Here is a 14,774-nt window from a genome sequence, read left to right on the forward strand (position 1 = left end):
ATCCTTATAAAATAAGTATTTTATTCATTTTACAGTACCATTCTTTCATGCATTCCTTCCATTAGGATTACTATTATAACTCTATAGGTATTAAAGGAAGATCCACTTCAATTATATTCTATAGTTCTGTATACATGTAGAATGTTCCTCTCTGATGAAAAAGTTAATTTCCCATTAGTGCATGAGAAATAAAAGCACCCAGTCATTTTCTTGAACTAAAACTTATGCCGGGTGCTCTGTATATCGAAGAAGGCACCATTAGAGGAATGGGCTTAGCAACTTTAAAGTCTCGTGGGCACAAAAGTAGAACCAAGCAATGCACAAACATGCCCTTTTTTTTTTTAGGAAAAATTGTGTAACTAGGGAGATGGGCATTGGAGATTTGCACACTGTGGGGGTTATTTACTAAAGACAAATCCACTTTGCACTTCAAGTGGAAGTGCAGTCTCTGTAAATCTGAGGGTGACATGCAAGTAAAATAAAAAACAGCATTTTAGCTTGCACATGATTGGATAATAAATAATAAAATCAGCAAAGCTTCCCCTCATTTCAGATCTACCCCTCAGATTTACAGCGACTGCACTTCCAAGTGCACTTTCACTGCAATTTGCAAGTGCACTTTGCACTTGTAGTTTGCACTTGTTGTGCAAAGTGGATTTGCCTTTAGTAAATAACCCCCACTGTATCTTCCATCAGAAATCACTTGCTAAGGATTGCATGACTACAGGCATACCCCACTTTTAACTACACAATGGGGTTTATTTACTAAAGCTGGAAAGTGCAAAATCAGGCTCACTACTGCATAGAAACCAATGAGCTTCTAACTCCAGATTGTTCAATTAAGCTTTGGTAATAAAACCTGGAATCTCATTGGTTTCTATGCAGAAGTGAGCCTGATTTTGCACTTTTCAGCTTTAGTAAATAAACCCCATTGTGCACTTAAAAGTGGGGTATGCCTGTATAACTTTAAGCTGTAGTACATTAAAAATATATTTACAGCTATAATTGGTATTTGGACAAACAAAAGAATATCAGACAAAAATCTGAAACTCATAAGTTTGACTTTAAAGCAAAGCCAGGTTAATCTCTTATGCATTGTTAATTAGAAGTAGGTACACTGTTGCACTGTTAGCCCTTGTACACACGGTCGGACATTCCGACGGAAAATGTCCGATCGGACCGTGTTGTCGGATAATCCGACTGTGTGTGGGCTCTATCGGCCTGTTTCCGTCGGAATATCTGACGGACAACGTTTTAGAGCTTGGCTATAAAATTTTCCGACAACATGATCCGATCAGACTTTGTCTGATCGTTTGTAGAGAATTCCGATCGGACAAAGTGCCACGCATGCTCAGATCAAATTCCTAGACTAAAGCTATTGGCTACTAGCCTGAACGTAGTCCTGTCGTAACTAAATTATGTCATCACGTTACGAGCGATCGGATTTTCTGACAACTTTGTCCGACCGTGTGTATGCAACACCAGTTTCGGACAAAATCCGACGGATTTTGTTGTCGGAATGTCCGACCGTGTGTACAAGGGCTTACAGCTATATCTTAACTTACAATTTTTTTTGTTACAGTCACTGAACACTTGAAAATGTGTTTCATGATCTGTGACTGATATTAAAAGCTACTTTATGCAACTTTTGCATTACAGGGCCATCGGGTGAAAAAGGCTTTCCTGGACAGTCAGGGCGTCCTGGATCATCAGGACCTCCAGGATTTGGTGGATCTAAAGGTGAAAAAGGTGACCCAGGACTTTCAGGCACTGGTCCACCTGGCTTACAAGGACAGAAGGTATTCATTTACTGTAAGGTATTTTGTATACAAAATATTGTAATATGTTAATCAGGCTTAGGGTGAATTAAAGTTCTATTTGAATGCTAAAGGGCAACCTGATTTACTGGCCTCCCATTGCAGGCCTAAAAAGATGACCTTTCTGCTGCAGTTAAGTGACACCTATAGTTTTTTGGCACTTACCTAACCAGTTACTGGGGAAAAAAAGGAGAGACAGCAGACTGATGAGCTAATTTCTCTGTCAATCTTCACTTTCCTCCTATCAGAATGTTCCTTGCTAATACACAAGCATTGAAGAAAAGCAGATTTGATCCTTGTGCTGCTTCCCTCTGTACCTGCCTGAGCTCTGCTGTACAGTGACTAAAAGAGTCTGATACCAAATTCAGTTGCATTAAAATATGTTTATTGATGCTTAAATGAATACACAGCTTCATTATTATGTATCTTCTATATACAGTATAGAGTTCAGCTGGTTATCTTAACAGTAATTACACAATCCTAAACTGCCTTAAAGTGTCATAACTGGGTTACGGAGAAAGAAGAAGTCCCCTCCTAAAATTTCTTCATATTTGCTGGTGTCAAATATAGTGACTATTATCATTTGTCTTTAAAGGGTGACCCAGGGCCAGGGGGTTTTCCTGGCACTCCCGGAGGTAAAGGAGAAGCAGGAAGCCCTGGATTACCAGGATTACCAGGTGTTCCAGGCAGTAAAGGAGATCCAGGTTCCCCAGGATTTCCAGGTAAGTTAACACTAATTCAACCACTTCCCATCCGGCCTATTGTACTAGTATGGCCGGACGGGTAATCTGTTATTTTGCATTAATGCCCTGTGGCGTGCAGCAGCACAATCTCTGCCCATTATGTCCACCACTCACAGCTGATCCCAGTCCTGGTTCCCCCATTCCTTGCATTTCCAGTTTTACCCTGTAATCGGGAGTGGTGATCAGTGTTGTGTCACACACAGTCTCTCCCCCTTACAGTTAGAATCACTCCCTAGGACACACTTAACCCCTACAGCACCACCTAGTGGTTAACCCCTTGACTGCCAGCCACATTTACACAGTAATCAATGCATTTTTAATTGCACCAATCACTGTATAAATGGGAATGGTCCCAAAATCACACCAAAAGTGTCCGATCTGTCTGCCATAATGTCACAGTCACGATAAAAATCGCAGATCGCCACCATTACTATTAAAAAAAAAATTATTAATAAAAATGCCATGAAATTATCCCCTATTTTGTAAACGCTATAAATTTTGCACAAACCAATCAATAAACGCTTATAGCGTTTTTTTTTTTTTTTTTTACCAAAAATATGTAGCAGAAGACGTATCAGCCTAAAGTGAGGAAAAAAATGTTTTTTTATATATTTTTTGGGGATATTTATTATAGTAAAAAATAATACTTTTTTTCAAAATTGTCACTATTTTTTTGTTTATCGCGCAAAAAATAAAAACGGCAAAGGTGATCAAATACCACCAAAATAAAGCTGTATTTGTGGGAAAAAAAGGACACGAGCCACGTCGCACTACCATGCAATTGTCAGTTAAATCGACGCAATACCGAATTGCAAAAAACGCTGTGGTCTTTGGGCAGCCAAATAGTCCGGGGCTTAAGTGGTTAAAGCGTATATCAGATCTCAGTTTCCTAAGTGTAGCTACGCTGGATCTGGACATCCCTGCTGTTGAATGCCTGCAGTTAGTATCCCCGACAGGGGATTATTATTTTATTTTTTTTATTATTGGAATTTACATAGTACTAACAATTTATGCAGAACTTTCCATATATATATATATTGTACATTTACATTAGCCCCTGCTCTCAAGGAGATTCAAATCTAAGGTCCCTAACTCACATTAATATATAACAGAAATTAATAGACTCAACTCCAAAAGTCCACATACATTCAAATGAATGTGTGATGAAGGCAAGTAGTGCTCAATTATTGGTCGGGAGGGATTACACAGGTACAGCTTTATATTAGCAAATGTTGGCATAGTTCTGGAATTAAGTTTACCAAAGTAATAGTTTGTAATCACTATTGTTTACTTTTTCTTTTTGTTCAGGTGGTTCAGGTATTCCAGGGTCTAAAGGACTTGATGGACCTCCTGGAAACCCTGGGACTTCAGGGCCACCGGGACCAAGAGGTAGGAAACTGCTATCACTAAGCATTCTAGGTTATGAACTCCAATATCTGAACATATTGGACATACTGTATATGAAAAGAACATTTTTTTATTTTGCCAATTGTGAAGATTGTTAGATTGAATAATGAAGAAAGTATTTGGATGCTGTGGGAAACGATAGCTGTTCTACTTGTAGACAAATTCATGCATGATTTCTTAGTTTTGTAATACAATTATTTTTATCATTCAGCATAAAACACTAATTAATTTTTCAGCAGTAACTCATTTAACTGCAATACATAAAAGGACTAATGGAACAGAGGGGTTACTATAGACATAGCAGCTCAGGCAGCTGCTATGTGGTCAGGAGGTGGGGTGGGCTCCAATAAGGGAGATTGTTGAAGCAACAATCGAAAATCTTTACTTATGACGCTAACACAGTTGCATGAATGTATCATTAAGGATTGAAATGGTTTGATTTTAATGCTGAACCTGATTCCAGTCTAAAGGCCCTTACGCACGTTACGAAAATCGGATGGAAAAATTAGTACTATGAGCTGTCTAACTATTTTTGGATTAGTACGAATTAGTATAGAGCTTTCGACAGCCGATTTTGCGTTTTTGTGCAGTCTATAACATTTCTGTCATATGTGAATTCAACGTCCGATTTTCGTTTCATTAGTACGGTTTTCGTACAAAAAAAAAAATATAACGTAATAGCAAGACTACGCATGTTTAGAAACAAAAGAATACATTCAAAACTATTCAACACATTATGTCACTTCTGACGTTGTATTCTGTCGTACGAAAATGTTTGTATTGTGAGTAACCACAAAAATCTGACGTTCGGTCGTCCGAAAATCTAAGCGTGTGTATGAGGCTTAAGGCTGGCCATACATTATATATCTTTAATTTTGTACAATTTTACCAAAATCATATAATATGAGGTCAAACCTAAACACTTTCAATTTGTATGCAATCGGGCAGGCCCTTGCACTACATAGTTGAAGGTATATCTAAAGGACATTGAATAAGAAAATTGTATAATGTGCGACCAGGATCTCACTAGTCACAGATACTTTTTTACTTTCTCTTTGCAATAGGCAGCATTTTTTAATTGTCTAAGCCATGTGGATTTATTGACCCCCCGAACTTCAACTGCTAGCCCCTAGCCTGTCACTTTGAAATCATCCCAGTATGCCTAATACAGTCTTTCTCAGGCTGTAAAAGTGTGCTACTCCTGATAAAACAATTTCAATTTTAGTTCTGCAAATCCAGAGTTGAAAAACGTTTGTATGAAAGATATAGAGTAACTGTGTTCCGGAACATTTACGGTTATGTAAGATTATAAAATATTGTGATGATTATTATTATTATTGCTATTACAACTCGCTGGTACCACTTTATGCCCATGAAACCTTCAACAACTGGTAACATGTGCTAGAGGCTCTTCATGAATTTGGCTTATATCCATACACCTAATATACAAATAAATTGCGGTGCGTTACTGCTGAAGCACTACAAACCGGAAATTCTATTTAGTTCATCTTTAATATTCAAAGCAAACTCATGCATCCTATCCATGTCTCCATGTCATTACTTTTAATCCTTTTACCTAATAAAGCTGAATTTCACTGTGACATCATCCTCCCTCTTCTTTATGGTACTTGGTGGATATGTTCTGACAGATAACAAGGGGAAAGTAAAGTGGAAGTAAACCCATCGATTTAAACAGTTAAAAAAAAAAGGCATGCCGGGAATGCTAACTGCACATTGGCTGTGCTCTCAGCCAAACTATCAAACCATCCAATGGCTGGTGTCATAACGAATCACATGTTCAGCACCATAGCATTTGAAGATTAAACAGAGGCAAAGATGGCAGCTTCCTTGGCTGAAAACGATAGGGGAGTTTACTTCCACTTTAAGGACACATCAGAAAGGTGAATTGAAGACAAACCAAGGGGCTGTGTACATTGGAGCCTGGGCCTTATTGAGGGCAATTTGACTTATTTGGTAACACAAGGGGTCAAATACATCTGGTGAGCATTTGTGGGGGGCGCAACCTATTGCATTAGGGTGTGCACCCCAGAGAACAAGCTCACATGCATGTATATCAGCACAGCAGTAGACATTGTCAATAGGTTAGTGTCAGCAGGGCAGTGGACAGCATCAGTAGTTTTTTTTTTTTATTATTTTTTCATTATTTTTTACAATATTCGTTTATGTTTGTTTTTTTACAAAAAAATGTAGGAGCCCTGTGGGGCTTTGGCGAAATATCAAGGGTCTAAACAGACCCCTGATGTCTCATTTTTGATACAGAGAAAGAAACTGAGGACAGAGATTTCCCAGTCCCTTTCTCCGCAGCCTCCAGTAAACATAGTTTACTGTGCTGCAGTTAAAGTGGTTGTAAACCCTTACAAACCACTTTGACCTACAGGTAAGCCTAGATTAAGGCTTACCCGTAGGTCCAAGAAATCTCTCCTAAACATATACGGTTTAGGAGATATTTACAAAAAGACAGGCACCGCTGTCTACGGCGCATGCGCCGTAGACAGCGGCATGCAGGCGCACTGAGCACGCCGCAGATCAAGGTGATATGCCGCTCGTGTTGGCTCCCGTGCGCATGCGCGGGAGTGACATCATAGCGGCTCCGGCGAATCACAGTGCCGGAGCAGCGAGACCCGGAAGTCACTCCGGGATACATGGCAGCAGCGAAGATGAAGACGGAGGACCGCTTCGGGGGCTTCGTTCTCAGGTAAGTTATTCATAATAAGCTAGTATGCTATGCATACTAGCTCATTATGCCTTTGCCTTGCAGGCTGCATTTTTTTTTTTTAAATAGCCTTTACTTCCTCTTTAAGAATGAAGACAGGTGAGATCGGTACAGATAAGACACTGTGTTCATTCAGAAAAGGAAGGCCACTTAATGACATCAGTCATTATCATCCCCTTCCCCACTCCTGAGAGGAGGGAAGCTGGCAGGACTGCGGGGGGGGGGGGGAGACCGAAAGCAGGGAGAATCGGCACTGCATGGGGTGATTAGGGTGTGCCCAGGCACATCCGGGACACACTGTGCGCCCACCTATGCTGGTGAGTACAGTGTGTAATTGGATCTTTTGAAGGCATCTCATCATGGAGCAGATAGGTTTGAAGCCCACATACTTAAAGAGGAAGTAAACCCTGATGAGTTTACTTCCTCTTTTTTTCCCTGCAAAGGTAAAGCATAATGGACTACTATGCATCGCATAGTAGCCCATTATGTGTCACTTACCTGACACAGGAGCCAGCGAAGTCGCGCTGTCCCCTGTAGTCCGCCGCATCCATCTTGCTGGTGGCGTCTCGCAGCTCCGCCGCTGTCATTCGGTGAAGCCGCGATGACGTCACTCCCGCGCATGCACACGGGAGTCGACAAATGCGGCAGCTCCATTTTTGGAACTGCCGCGTTCAGTGCGCCTGCGCGCCGCTGTCTACGGCGCATGCGCCGTAGACAGCGGTGCCCGTTTTCGGGCAAATATCTCCTAAACCATATAGGTTTAGGAGATATTGCTTGGACCTACAGGTAAGCCTTAATCTAGGCTTACCTGTAGGTCAAAGTGGTTTGTAAGGGTTTACAACCACTTTAATGTTAAGAACGGTGATGTATTGTCACAGTTAAGACTGCAGGTCACTAGGGAGCCCCATCAATATTTTGTTATGGGACCCAATGAACTGTATTTATGACTTTGTGAATCTGTGTCCTAATTCTATTCAGGTACTCAAATATGCAAATAGTATACTATACATAGGTAAAGTTTTTGCTTCGTTCATAGCTTAATGATTTTACTGTGTCATTCTTGTAGGAGAGCTTGGACGTCCTGGGCCACCAGGACCTGCAGGGGAAAAGGGTCAGCCTGGTCGAGATGGAATTCCTGGACCTGCTGGTCTAAAAGGCGAATCAGGTCTGTGATTATCTTGTGTGACAATATTTTAATATATGTCATCAGCTTTTATAAACGTTATTATCTGTGTTTTAGGATCACCAGGTTTTGGATCACCAGGATTGCCGGGACTTTCTGGAAGTCCAGGTAAAGTTTTTGCTTCATTCGTAGCTTCAGTGGTTCCTCTACATTAAAAAAAAAGCAGATTTATGCTCAGGCAACCCTGCCTTTACACAGCATGAAACAAGTCAGTTGTAAATAATGCACCACTTAAAGTAAAAAGCCTACACCTGTTATTTTGCCCAAGCCCACTTTTTTTCCATTACTCAGTGTGTTTGTGGAACAGCAGATACTGTTCATAATCCCCTGTCCCTAGTGACATAAATGTAAATTTTTCTATACCAATTTGCTTCATCACATTAAACTGTGCTAATAGGTGCCTGGCCAAGCATCAGATTTTAAAGTGGATGTAAACCCCAATTTTTATTTTTTATTTTTTTGATATCATAATCTAGAGTATAAGATTTCCTATCATTTGAGCCCAGTCTTGCCAAAAAGAGTTAATCCAGCTCAGAGCAATCCTATTTTATTGTTCAGTGAGATAAATCTTGACAAACAGAGAAAAACGTTGTCAAATCCTCCACCTTGCTGTGATTGACAGGTGATTTACATATCTCGTGCACTAGCCTAAGAGACATTATTTTTTAATTCCCTCCCACTCCTTTCTTCTGCTGCTCTGCCAGGATTGGATGTTCCCCACCTCAGCATAATTGGGCATGCTGAAGTCATGTGGTTACTTTCCTGTCTTTTCACTGGATGTTATAGATCATAGCAGAAGTTCAGTGCAAGAAATACACAGGAAAAAATGCATATTGACAAGGGGAGTGTAGGGGTGGGTGGGGAGTCTACTGACATCACAACTCCACCCACTGAGCTCCGGACAACAGACCCACCCACGGAATCTGCATTTTTTCGGTTCTCATAATAGACAGAGGGGAGACATTTGACAGGTAGGGATACATGCAGGAGGAATGTATATCCTTATAGATAACCCCTATGGCAGTAGTTTAGAAAGGATGACATTAGGTTTACATCCACTTTAAGCTTAGGTATTTAATTTCACCAATCACCATTTCGTATATTTAAATGCCATCATTCCATTTTATCATGTCTTATTAGCGAATATAGTTCTTGTTTGTGAGGACCAGTGAAATAACATCCAAATGATGTGGCCATTTCCTAAAAAAAATTATTTTTACAGTAAATGCAAGAACTTGATCTACAAATTGATGTTATGAGAACTGGGAAATGTTAAGTGAAAAATGGGAACTGTGTAAAGGCAATTCTGAGAAGCCCACTGCAGCCACAACAACTCCCAGTACAGGCATACCCCACGTTTAAGTACACAATGGGGTTTATGGAAAGTGCAAAATCAGACTCACTTCTGCATAGAAAACAATGAGCTTCCAGGTTTTATTACCAAAGCTTAATTGAACAATCCGGGGTTAGAAGCTCATTGGTTTCTATGCAGAAGTGAGTCTGATTTTGCACTTTCCAGCTTTACTAAATGAACCCCATTGTGTACTTAAAAGTGAGGTATGCCTGTATTGTTTGTAGATCTACAATGGTCACCAAGAGACTCTTCATTCCTCGTTCACACCAGATGTGCATAAAAACTGATGGGAAAATCAAATCATGTAGATTTGACTTACACAGACTTATGCAAGTCAAATCTGCATGTTTCTTCCATCAGTTTTTATACACATATGGTGTGAATGAGACCTATTTGTTGCATATTCCTGTGCAGAAAAAAATACTTACATGATACCAGTGTTGTGGTGTGAACAAGGCACAATTGTCTTCTTTGACCCTTGCAGAAACAGGTGTAGAAAAACTCACATCTCTGCACATTGTGTGAACAAAGCCTCAGGGCTGCTTGTACCGCAGCGACTGGTGTGTATTGTGGTCCGGTGGGATCTCTCTGCATTGCACTGTTCACTTTTTTCTTGTTTTAAATTAAATTTACTGAAATATCAGAGACATTTCATTGAGTTCAAATGTCGGCTGCGCTGTGGGAAGCGGTTGATTGCTTTGCAGTACTTTCGTTTCAGCGCACACTGCCCTCACACCATTGCAATGTAGTAAGGTTCATAGTTTTGCTAGTTGCATCCCCTATGCCAGGGATATGCAATTAGCGGACCTCCAGCTGTTGCAAAACTACAAGTCCCATCATGCCTCTGCCTCTGGGTGTCATGCTTGTGGTTGTCAGAGTCTTCCTATGCCTCATGGGACTTGTAGTTCTGCAACAGCTGGAGGTCCGCTAATTGCATATCCCTGCCCTATGCCATATCACTGTTTAAGGCCTAAATGCACTTACCAGTCATAATCTTCATAATTAGTCAAAGAGACCTGTAAATGACTCTTGTCTAATTTTGTCTGTACATAGCACACATATGGTAATTGTGCCTTTGCTCTGTCTAAACCTTTTTAATTTAAATATCTGATTTTTCTTTGTGTATTTGCAGGTGCAAAGGGTGAGCCGGGAATTTCTGGACCTCCCGGATCTCCTGGATTTCCTGGTCTAAAAGGAGACAGTGGTTATCCTGGAAATCCAGGTAGCCCAGGATCGCCAGGACAACCAGGTCTCCCAGGACTTGCCACACCAGGTCCCAAAGGAAATCCTGGACCACCAGGACCTTCTGGAAGATCAGGTAAAATAATGCTTTATTCACTTCATGTAAACTTTACTTTTGCTGCCAGCTTTTTAGACTCGGAAGTCCACTTTACATACCAAACATGCAATCTAAGCATCATATAATACTGATTATAATAATTTTATAAGTTCTACCACAGTTACTGTTGTCTGGCAATTTTCAGGACATCAGATTGATAGATTTTTGACAAAAAAAATCTTTCAATGTTTTTATTTAACAATAATTTTTCATCATTTGAAAATTATTTGGATCATTACTTCCTACTCCGAAGAGCTAATAGCTGGTAGCAAAATAATCGAGCACTGTTTTTTTTAGCATGATGTCACTGAAATGAGCTAGTGAGCACAAAAAATAGCCTTGGCACAGCCGGTGGCAACAGAATTTGTATGTTTATGGTCACCAAGTGAGTCAGCATAGCGAGCACGTGTGTCAGCAAAATTCATTGCCTTTTACACTTTGAAATCAAAACAATTGGGGCACTGGAGCATGAGCAAGTTTGGACCCCTATTTATGCGAGTTTCATTCCTGCACTCCATTGTCTCCATACCATTGCATTAGATGCTGGAATCCACTGATCATCAGTCTTTCATCTCACATCCTGTATCTGTGAGCAGCGTCTTCATGTGTCTGTGATTTACTTTATACAAGGAGAATATGACAGATGCTACTGATATTAAGTCAAATTGGCACCAAATTGGGCCTGTTTGTATACCCATCTTACATAGGCAAGGAAAGCCCTGATCTTCCCAACTTCATTCAAACAAAAATACAAAATAAAGCACTGTTACAGATGGATGCAAAAAATAGAGCGAGGACATGTAACAAACATAAGCACACTCATAGCATTGAGGTGATGTGCTAATTGTAGTCGGTTCATATGTCACTTCTTATGTATACTTTATATATATAAGCAACCTGGCCATCTGCATTCATACATAACCACCAGTGACTGTGTTGAGTGAGAAAGCTCTAGCACAACCCTGCTCAGTCATTCTCTCCTTGTAAGCCTTGTATTTATTGCATGTATTGTGGGAAAGAACCTTTTGGTATTGTGTATTTGTGCATGTGCTAATGTGGATAAAGCAAGCTATTATCAGTGTTTCACGTCAGTCAGCAGATCAATCCTTTGTTCTGCGGGTCCATAGGACATATTGTTAAAATGTTGCATGAGCTACACTTCAGGGTGAAGTCAGGCACTTTCCTAACATCAGAATTTGCTCTGTTTACAGAAACTTAAAAATATTAGAGCAGGATTTATATAGCTGATAAAACACCCCTAGAGAGGAATGTTAAGGCAATCTTTTCCATTTCCAATGCTTACAGAAACAATTGCCAAAATATAAATGACAGCCTATAAACTCACTAGTGTATAATTAGTAAATAAAAACTCTGTTCCAATTGGTCCCTTCTAGAGACACAATTATTCTCCCATTGGGTTACGCCATTGTTTTTCATTAACAGCATAGCGATGGTGAAGACAGGCCGTCAGTTACAGCCTGCACCTCAAAGATAGCACAGGCCTTTCTGTGATGGTTGTGTCACTGTTCTCTGAAAGGCAATAGGCCAGTGATGGCTAACCTTGGCACCGCAGATGTTTTGGAACTACATTTCTCCTGATGCTCATACACTCTGCAGTGTGGTTGAGTATCATGGGAAATGTAGCTCCAAAACATCTGGGGTTCCAAGGTTCGCCATCACTGCAATAGGCCTACATCTGCAGAGAGGAATTAGAGAAAGACTTCACTATTAACCTTTGGAAAGAAAACTTGAAATTTGCATATCGGCACAGCACCAGTTTGCTTAGTCTGTGTGCTTATTCATGTTTACATGCTTTGAGAATGCGTTATTTAGACTTTAGAGCTGGTGCTTTTTACATTTTGTGAAATGCTCCTTGAATAAAATGGGAAGCGGTGTGATTTTAATGAAAACAAGGAACACCCCTTCCTAAAAGGGACCATTGGAAACCCTAGTTTACTGTAATTTTCAGACAGTGTTAGGACACAATGCCCCCTTTGCAGCATCCTTATGTAGTTGTGATATGTTTCAGTAGTGGATACCTGCTGAGTCTTTTGCTGACAAACCTAATAAGAGCCAGACTTGATCTGCCCCAATTTTAGCCAAGGTTTTACTCTATGAAAGCACTGATAATAGTTTGGTTCCATTGGTACGTTTGGGACTTGCTGCAAGAAAGTTGATATGTAACCAGAATGTGGGATTATTGCTGAAATTTCTAACAATCTTGATGTTTCCCCCTCTTACGTCTAATGATCAATATGGATATGGATATTTGAATTGTGATCTCACTTCCAGGCCCTGAAGGTCAGCCCTTAAATCTGAGAATATTGCATGTAAATGTAGAGTGTTAAATCTCAAGATAATAGCAGGTTTAAAGTTTTCCAGGTTATTTTTTTGGAAATCGTTATGTTAATAATTAATAATTATTATTATTATTATTATTGTTATTGTTTTATTATGCTAATAATAATATTACATTAAAAATAATAATAATACAAGCAAGAGTAACTATCTGGTTAAAGAATTACCAAGTCAAATCAAAGCTAGTTCAGGCTGTTCTATAATCTGGAGTTAGGTGTTACCCGGCCTGACCCCTGTAAACACTGCTTTGAACTGTGTCTGTGATAGAACAAGACATACAGAAGCAGGAATGCTGGGTACCTTATATCTTAGTATTATGAGTAATGTTGTGCAGCTATCAAAACTGAAGAGTTTTAAATGAAACCATCTACTTCTGTCAATTGACTGGGTACAAAGTGCGTGTTCCTCTTATAATTGTAGGTCACCTTGGAAATATCAAATTTGCACAAATGGGTATCATGCCATAGTTGCTCCCTGCTTAGAGTTGTCTAGGCTCCTGTAATTGCAGTAATTAGGTTTTGCAAATTACCTAGTTAATGTTAGTTATAAAGCATACTTTTCAACTCGAAAGTACAGTACATGATTTAGTCGGTGGAACAACACGTGGCACACAGTTTCCTCTGCAGGCCCTGGAATGAAACGGCCTTACACAGCTGTGACCAAAGCTGTCGGGAATGTCATTTACCTAACAGGTACCGAAATCTGCAGAGTTCTACAAGTCTTTTGGCAGCTCAAGAATATTAAAGTTCCAACTTAACCTTTTGTACAGATATAGTAAGGCAAGTCTGCCAAATAGTCATCCTTCTAAATAGTGAAAAGACCTACTTTGTTTTCTTATGTGTTCACAGATTCTTGAAGTATCCATTGCGTTCCAAAGGGAAATGCTTTAAGATAACCTTGGTACTATTCTGTGTCCATACATACAGTAGCCGTATGTATGGACTGTAGCCTAAAGCAATAATAAACCCAAAAACAAAAAAATGTAGTACTGTATATCGCAGCTTACCAGTCTTTAGATATGGTGGCTGCATTAGTTAGCTTTTTTCAGGTTTTTTTTTTTTTTTCTTTTGTCTGTTGATCTAGCCCGTAACAGACTGGGGTTGGTTTACTAAAATGAAAGCGTGCAAAATCTGGTGCAGGAGGGCATGGTAGCCAATCGGCTTTCAGTTTGCTCAATTAAGCTTTCACAATTTAAACCTGGAGGCTGATTGGTTTCTATGCAGAGCTGCACCTGATTTTTCACCCTCCAGTTTTATAAATCAACCCTACTGTGTGTCTTAGGTTGTCTGCATTCTGGGTGAAGTGGAAAAGCACCTTTGGGCAGCAACATTGTCATTTTTAGGCCAGAGTAGAGTTAAGGCCCGTACACACGATATAAAAGTCTGAAGTAAAATGTCAATTTTCTGATCATTAGTACGGTGCTTTCAACAGCCGATTACAAAAACTGGATGTGCAGGCTATAACATTTTTGCCGTACGTGAACACAACGTCTGATTTTTGCTTAGCCAGTTCCCTACCGCCGTATTGTAAAATGACGGTGGCAGGAACTGTTCCTCCCTCCAGGTGGGCGTCATATGATGTCCTCTGCTTCCTGGCATTGCTCACCGCATTGCTGGGGACCCGATGCACATGCCCGGCAGCCGCAATGTCTGCCGGCAGCCGCGATGTCTGCCGGCAGCCGCGATGTCTGCCGGCACCCGCGATTGCCAGGAAACAGAGCCAAGACGTGGATCTGTGTGTGTAAACACAGATCCATGTCCTGTCAGGGGAGAGGAGAACTGATCGGATGTTCCTTGTATGGAGGAACACCAATTGGTCTCCTCCCCCACAGTTAGAACG

At 40.3% G+C, this 14,774-nt stretch overlaps 1 protein-coding gene across 2 annotated transcripts in view; it reads left to right on the forward strand.

The window, feature by feature from the left end:
• COL4A5 (collagen type IV alpha 5 chain) overlaps nt 1-14,774 on the forward strand; it is a 221,796-nt gene that overhangs the window by 158,562 nt on the left and 48,460 nt on the right. The window contains exons 36-42 of one of the 2 annotated variants that reach the window (XM_077478955.1): nt 1,660-1,799; nt 2,413-2,539; nt 3,869-3,949; nt 7,768-7,866; nt 7,942-7,992; nt 10,371-10,556; nt 12,870-12,940. In XM_077478955.1, the coding sequence (XP_077335081.1) occupies nt 1,660-1,799; nt 2,413-2,539; nt 3,869-3,949; nt 7,768-7,866; nt 7,942-7,992; nt 10,371-10,556; nt 12,870-12,925 (740 nt within the window). In that variant the 3' untranslated portion in view covers nt 12,926-12,940. Of the gene's footprint in view, nt 1-1,659; nt 1,800-2,412; nt 2,540-3,868; nt 3,950-7,767; nt 7,867-7,941; nt 7,993-10,370; nt 10,557-12,869; nt 12,941-14,774 lie in introns of those variants that run through there. The other variant, XM_077478950.1, reaches the window with a different exon arrangement.

This window comes from Lithobates pipiens, unplaced genomic scaffold (genome assembly GCF_037356315.1).
Source record: "Lithobates pipiens isolate NorthernLeopardFrog02 unplaced genomic scaffold, aLitPip1_a1.2 Scaffold_1, whole genome shotgun sequence".
Classification (NCBI taxonomy): Eukaryota; Metazoa; Chordata; class Amphibia; order Anura; family Ranidae; genus Lithobates; species Lithobates pipiens.